This window comes from Onychostruthus taczanowskii, unplaced genomic scaffold (genome assembly GCF_017590055.1).
Source record: "Onychostruthus taczanowskii isolate IOZ18803 unplaced genomic scaffold, ASM1759005v1 scaffold41, whole genome shotgun sequence".
Classification (NCBI taxonomy): domain Eukaryota; kingdom Metazoa; phylum Chordata; class Aves; order Passeriformes; family Passeridae; genus Onychostruthus; species Onychostruthus taczanowskii.
Window position 1 is genome coordinate 5,324,578 of NW_024501571.1, and position 7,484 is coordinate 5,332,061.

At 41.8% G+C, this 7,484-nt stretch overlaps 1 protein-coding gene across 1 annotated transcript in view; it reads right to left on the bottom strand.

Moving 5' to 3' along the window:
• Window positions 1-5,508, bottom strand: part of ITIH2 (inter-alpha-trypsin inhibitor heavy chain 2) — a 27,033-nt gene extending 21,525 nt beyond the window's left edge. Inside the window, exons 1-2 of the mRNA XM_041413369.1 lie at window positions 5,400-5,508; window positions 3,778-3,852 (exon numbers count right to left, since the gene is read on the bottom strand). Coding sequence (XP_041269303.1) covers window positions 3,778-3,852; window positions 5,400-5,483 — 159 coding nt within the window. The 5' untranslated portion in view covers window positions 5,484-5,508. The remainder of the gene's footprint in view (window positions 1-3,777; window positions 3,853-5,399) is intronic.
• Between the last annotated feature and the right edge of the window lie 1,976 nt (window positions 5,509-7,484).

Below are 7,484 nucleotides of genomic sequence, written 5' to 3' on the forward strand. Positions count from 1 at the left end.
GCAATTGTTAAGTTCATTTGAAGCTAATTAATATACTGTTCTAGGGAAATGTTGTTCTGTATAAAAGATGAGGATGTCAGAGCAAGTTCATGTGAAAGATATGATTTTAAGGACCCTTTAAAGGTAGATGGAGAGGATTTCTCCCTGCCTAAGAACAAATGCAGGTTTTCATTTTCTAGCTCAAAAGGCTCTACCTGAACCATTCAGACTGGGATTTCAGGATATGGAAGTTAATGACTCTCTAGAGACCCTCTGCAGACTGATCCTGTCACACCCCACAATCTTCACTGTACAATGAATTGGATTTTCGCACCTGATAAAGGAACAGACCATGAAGAGTGATTTTTGGCCCCACACATACCCTTGGCACAGGGAACATCACCAGCTTGAATAAAAATTAAGATCAAGCCAACATTAACTGAAACAAACAATTTTGGAAAGATGAAGGCCAAGACATTAGGACACAGGAGTTTTGTTTTATTTGGGATACTTTTCTGGTTCTCAGCTTAGGGCTCTTGACCCAGTTTAGGAATGGTGGTTGAAGCTTTCAGGATGCCCAGGTTTTCCTCCTGATAGTTCTTGGTGCAGAAGAGGGGGTAGCTGAAGGAGAGGGAGCTTATCACTGCACATGCAGTGACTGCCATGGCTGTTAGAGATCAGACATGGGCTGGGCCAGCCATACCCCTGGGAACTCAGAGGTTGCAGAGGGCAGCCACTCCAACAGGCCAGGAGAACATAGCTGTACCTTCACCTTCAGGCACCTGAACCCCAGAACTGGGGAAACACAGAATCACAGAATGGTTTGGGTTGGAAAGGAGCCTAAAGATCCCCTAGTTCCACTTGCCTTGCCATGGACAGGGACACTTTCCACTAGATCACATTACTCCAAGCCCCATCCAACCTGGCCTTGAAGATCCTACTTCAGGTCTGGGTGCTGATGTGATTATTGAGAACAGGGACTTCTGTGGTACCTGAGACTACTTCCAGCATGAGGATTCATGGCTGATCCTGGCTTTTAAAGCACATCCAGGCCTGTTGATCACCGCACAAAACCAGGATCTTGAGCCACATCTCATGCATGCCAAATTGCTAACCAGAATGAAGACAATGTGTGCCTCAGGAACTGTTTGAAGGAAAGATGTTGGGCTCTGTCTTCAGATACTGAGATGCATCTTCTCCTGAAACCTGTGCAGGACATGGATATTTAACCCTTCTCGGTGATCTTTGTTCAAATCACTGTGCACAGATGGACATTGCAGTTATTTAGTAAAATAAGGAGAGCACAATCACAGATGTTCTGCATTTGACAGAAACTGTTTTTCTACTGGGGCATGAAAAATGTTGAAAATCAGATGCCCCACAGGAGAAACCAGGAAGAAGAAGTGATCTGCAAGTGTTCAAGGCCAGGTTGGACAGGGCTTGGAGCAACCTGATCTACTGGAAGGTATCCCTGCCCATGGCAGGGGTTTGGAACCAGATGATCTTTCAGGTCCCTTCCAACCCAAATCATTCCATGTTTATGATCTACCTGCAATGCTCTTCCAGTTATTTGAGGCCCTGTTCCCTCACAATTTACCTATTTCCCTCTAATTTCCTAAGCAGTTTTTAAGACACTCCAAATCCATTGCAGCCTCTTCACAATCCTTTCAAGGGATTCTCACTGTGAGGTGCAAGAAGAGAAATTTCAGACCTAAGACAGTTTGTCTTCACAGTGCTGCAGATGGATCTTTGTCTGTTTGATTACATTTACACCCTGGCAGCTGGGGGAGTCTCCAACCAGCTGATTTAGGGAGAAATTCTTCAGTGTGAGGGTGGTGAAGTCCTGGCAGAGGATGTCCAGAGAGGATGTGGCTGCCCCATCCCTGGAAGTGTTCCATCTTGGGTGGGGCTTGGAGCACCCTGGTCTAGTGGAAGGTGTGGGAGGTGTTCCTGCCCGTGGCAGGGGGGGTGGAATGAGATGAACTTTAAAATCCCTTCCAACCCAAACCATGCCATGATTCTATCATTCCACCCTATCTCTTTCCACAAATCCTTCCTGTGCTGCTTCTCTTGGAGGGGAAACCAGGCAGGCAGGAAAGGAAAAAGGAGTGATCTCACCCACCTCTGGACAGCCAGAGATCAGGACCCAGATCTGGGCAATGTGTTGCAGAACATCCCACCTCACAGGGTGCCTCACAAGTCTAGACACTTTATCTGTCTCCCAAACAGAGATAACAGCTGAGCACCACCATATAGAGGTTCACAAGGTCACCTGCATTCCAACCCATGGAACACTCTGCTGCTGGGGTCACGAGGACCATGCACAGGCCTGAGGCACAGCATATTGGGAATTACTCAGGAGCAAAATAGCAAAATACCTTATCTGTACCTAGAAAACCATCCTCTGTGTTTAGAGCCAATCAATAGGGTCTGCAGGGTGCTCTGTTGCCTGGTTGCCAATGGGCTGGTGAGCTCTTTGCAGAAAAGCATAGTGCTGAAAAAATAATTTGGGAGACAGCCTTCCCGTAGTGATGAACAGGAATAGCTGTGTGCCTGCTGCTGGCCAAGGGCTGCTGTCTCAAGATGACTTGCACAGTTCAGTTTAATCTAATTTATTCCATTTTATTGTGACTCAACTAACATAAGAGTAGCTGAGGTCTTCATTCCACTGGTTTGCAAAGATTTATTTGATAGGTAAAAGATGGGAAATAATTCATGGGAATAAAAGCAATAACTTGTATAATGAAACCAGTGGTAGAATTGTAAATTACTGCATGCATAGGTCTGTGCCTTTATGTACCCAGAAATTGTGGGAACAGAGGCAACATAATACATATGGCACTGATACAGACACACTGGAAAGAAATGATGCCCTGAACAAGTGCAGCTAGGAGGGATTTCTGTTTAGATCATGATTCAATTATTTAAATACCAGACTGGCAAGTGTGAGAAGGCTTGATTCATACTCAAGCTAAAATATGCCATTTTCTTGCACTGTTATGCAGGCTTTAGGTATCAATAAGTTCCATCCAAAGCCTTAGGATAAAGGAAAATCAGGTTTGCCTCTGTGTGATTTCAAAGACTCTGGGAAATCCAACATTACTCAAGAGGATTTTTCCTTTTCAGTACATTGAACAAGCTCAAGAAAAGCAGCACCAGAGCTTGGTGGAGGACAAGGTCCACTCTGATTATCACTTCTTTCATGCAGTGTAATGACAAATTTAATACATTCAAACAACTGATTTCATGAGTATTTTCATTAATTGCTACCATGTAAAACACAGAAAAACTCTTGGAAGTGCTGCTCTAAATTCTTCTGTCTCCCAAGCCAACCAACTAAAATAATCTGCAACCCATCAGTGTGCTGGAAACAAATTTTCTTCCCAGGTCTCAGATGCCACCAGCTCATTACTGAGTGTCCCTCTCTGACCAGAGTTAAATATGAATGCATGGACTGACTGTTTACAGCCTACATTTGCCAGTGTCTGAAGTCCTCTTCCACTTTCTCATGGAAAAACCTCACCTGTTTCAATGGGATTTTCCCCAGACATGAAGTTGTACAAGAATCTCCACTGTTTATCAGCTCAGGAGCACAGGTACAGAACAAAGCCTTGTTGTGCTTAAGAGAGAGCAGCAGTTCTTGTCCCAGCCAGAGATATGGAAGTCTCAATGCCTATAAAAACCAGCTGGTCCCACATGATTGCACACTCACAACCCTGGACATGGAAAAAAACACCTGGAGAGAGCTCCCAGGCATTCTGGCTTCCCTCCTCTCTGAAACATTTCTGGGTACTGTACCTGGTACCTGCCATTTCTGGCCTTGGAGCTTGAGGGAAATCCATCAATTTCCAGATCAATCAGGTTTTCCACTTCCTAGAGGAGGGAGAAGAAGAAAGAGTTGCTGCTGCCTTACTGTTTGATTTAGCACTTGATTTACTATTCATTAGCACTTCCCAGAAGAGTTCCAAAGGGAATTTACCTCCCCTGGATGCTAATGGGGAGCACAAACTATCTCAGACCAAAATCCTCACACATTCATTTTCCCTCAGTGGCCAACCAGCTCTATAAACTCCTGTAAAATCATGACCTTTACCATCATTTTACAGCCTTTCCTTCTGAAACAAGGAGTAATATTTAACATAAGATGACCACAAAGAGCAAGAGGCAGATGATTAGCATCAGGATGGGTCTAGCCATGGAAACTACAGCATTTCAGACACTGATGTCACTCAAAGCAAGTTCAGAGAATTTCTTCTCAAACTATTAGAAATTGTCTCTGGTTTTACACCAATATACCTGAGAACTAAATTTCCCCCAATGACAGCAGAAGAACATCAGGTCTTTTCCAAGTGCAAAGCTGCACTGATTCATTTAGAAGTGTGGGTCACACCACAGCAACACTCTTAATTAAATTTTGTTATGAGTTTAATTTACGGCAATAAAGAAGTTTAAGTGCATGAGATCCTTTCCAACTTATGTGATAGCATACTCACAAAGGTTTGCACAAAATTAATTTAAATTGTTTAAGCATATTGATGTTAAATTGATAAGGCATCTACAATTAGAAAGAAACACAGGTCTGGAATATTTTTCCTGGGAATCACAAATCCAGTTTTAAAATCTCATTGAGTCAAGAAAATGGCTGTAAAAATAAAGAAAAATAGGATATCCCAGTTCACTGAAGATTTTTATTGATGCTGCAAAGGAAAAGAAAGCCTCTATATCATCTCTGCTGACTTCACAGAAATATTTCAAAACTACAACGTGGAAATGGGTGTAGACACCAAATTTAAGTTCACCTGAGCCTGGGGGTTTAAATTTAGACTCAGTTTCAGAGTCAAAGCTACAACTGTACTTCTTTTCATCATTGTATTATCCCAAGAAATGATGGTGTCTTTTACAAATTCTCTCATCCCTCTGCTGAGGAATGTAAAGCCAATAGGATATTCACTCTATATTTGAATTCCTGTTAACAAAAACCCAACTCCATACAAAGCTTTGCTGAAGTTCACAGAGGTTCCATTCACAAAGATGTCTAGGTGTTTCTGCTTATTCTAGGGATACAGGGTATAAAATATGCTGAAAATCTGAGTACAGAAGCCCACACAAGTGTTTAAAAGTTAAAACCACACTAGAAAAGGCAACACCAAAGCAACAATATGAAACTGCTTGGAATGAAATTTGGACTTAGGCTCACAGTCTCCCTTTAATAATATTAAATAGTAATAATAATAAGCTTTAATAATATTTTAAAAAATAAAACAACATTACAAATGACAAATAAAGACAAATTATCAGAAATATTTACAGCTAAAAGTAGAAGAGAATTGTGAAACAGTGACCCAGTTCTGCTCCCACTGCTGCTTCCATCCAGAGTTCAGCAAGGAAGGGAGACCTGGGCCCTGCCTCCAAATACTCACATCTGGGATGTCACCGATCACCAGATCAAAGCCCCCGACTCCAGAAATGAGGAACAAGACCAGGAAGCTGCTCAGATTCTTCATTTTCTTCCCGCTTGCTTCCTCCTGAGAGCAGCTCACACAGGTTCTTCCCTTCTCTGAGACAAGTTCAAGGAAACAGCCCAGGTTTGTGCAGCATTTTGAGCAAAGTTCTGAAATGCTGACTTTGTTTAGGCCGTGGGTAAATATTAGCCTTGCAACACAAGCCTGAGCTGGGGTGCCTGAGCAAGGGTTATCCAAATAGTGTCTTCACTCGATAACAGCCCTGGATTGGATAGGCTCACTCCTTGCTTTTGTAGCTTCCCGTGATGTTTGACTAATTTCCTGCTAGGCACAGAGCTCGCAGTATCCAAAAACTTCAAAAGATCTCAGCAAGAGCTCCAGCTCGTCTGTTTATAGCAAACGAGGCGAAGTTTGGTTCTCAGTGTGTGGAGGCAGCAGCGCTGGGCTCCCCCAAGGGCCCTCCCACCCAGCCAACCCACAGGGGCAGGCTGAGACCTTGGGGCTGGACCCTGACCCACACAAATACCCTTTATTCCATTCTGCTGGGGAAAAAATCATACCTGATGGTGTGATAGTTCCAATTTTCCAAAATCGGTCACATGAGAACATCTGATGATATTTTCAGGTGCACATTGCTCCTGGGTGCTTTTGAAACAGGTTTTTTGCCTCCATGATTCTTTGGGTGCTTAGAGGAGATAAAGAGAGCAAAGCAAAGGGGGGAAAGAAGGAAGGAAGACGCCTTTTGGAAAAAGTTGTTGGGGTATACCTTCCACTCTTCCACAAAGAAAGAATTGTTGGAGACACCTGAGCAGTTTCAATGCAAATGACAGAATTATTGAGTGAACTCTGGGACAAAAAGCAGTCAAATATGTGTATTATATATATAAAAAATATATATATACACATAAAAGATATTAAAATATATATATACATAAAATATATAAAATATGCATATAATAGATGTAATACATATAAATATAAAAATATGTAAATATAAAATATATAAATCTATGTATAATTTATTTAATATATAGGAATATATTTATATATAGTACATATAAATTTATATATAAAATATATAAACACATAAATATATAAATATGTATAAATATATAAAATAAATTAAAATATATAAAATATGTATGTATATATAAAATAAAATATTATATATAATATAGAATATAATTATTATATTACATTATAGTACATTATACATATATGATATGATATGTTACTATATGATATTAGAATTTATATTATATTAATTATATTATAGTATATTATATCCCATGACAGTACATTACATTATCTTGTACACTATATTGTGTTATATGATATTCAAGATATAATACTAATAATATTCTGTTATCTTCCCTTATGTTATGTTATACTTTGATGTTTCAGTAAAAGATTTCTGTGGCACAAGTCTGCTGTTACTCACCCTTTCTTTTCCACTGCCTGTGTCTCAGTCTGAGCCCTGAACTTACTCCCAGAAGTTCACAAGGAATGCCAGCAGAGCCTTTCAGCTCTCTGCCAGGTGAGAGGGGTGGGAGCAGTGATGTGCTTGGAAGGGGGTGTGTACAGGAGGGGAACAGAGTGGGTGGGAGCAGGGTTTTTCAATAATCATGGAATCATCTAGGTTGGAACACACCCTCAAGGCCATCTGGTCCAACCCTCACCCCAGCACTGCCATCTCCACCACAGCAATCCCCAACTTCCACATCCATGCGTTTTTTTAATACTTCCAGGGATGGTGATTCCACCACTGCCCTGAGCAACCTGCTCCAGTGCTTGACACCACTTTTGGTGGAGAAATTTTCCCTAATGTACAACCTGGATATCCCCTGCTGCAACTTGAGGCCGTTCCTCTCATCTTGGTTACCTGGGGGAAGAGATTGACCCCTTGCCTGGCTGCATTCTCCTGTCAGGGAGCCATAGAGAGTGAGAACTTCACCCCTCAGCCTCCTTTTCTCCATGCTGAGCTCCTCCAGCTCCCTTTTGGTGCTCCAGCCCCTTCCTCAGCCCCCTTCCTTTCTCTAGACA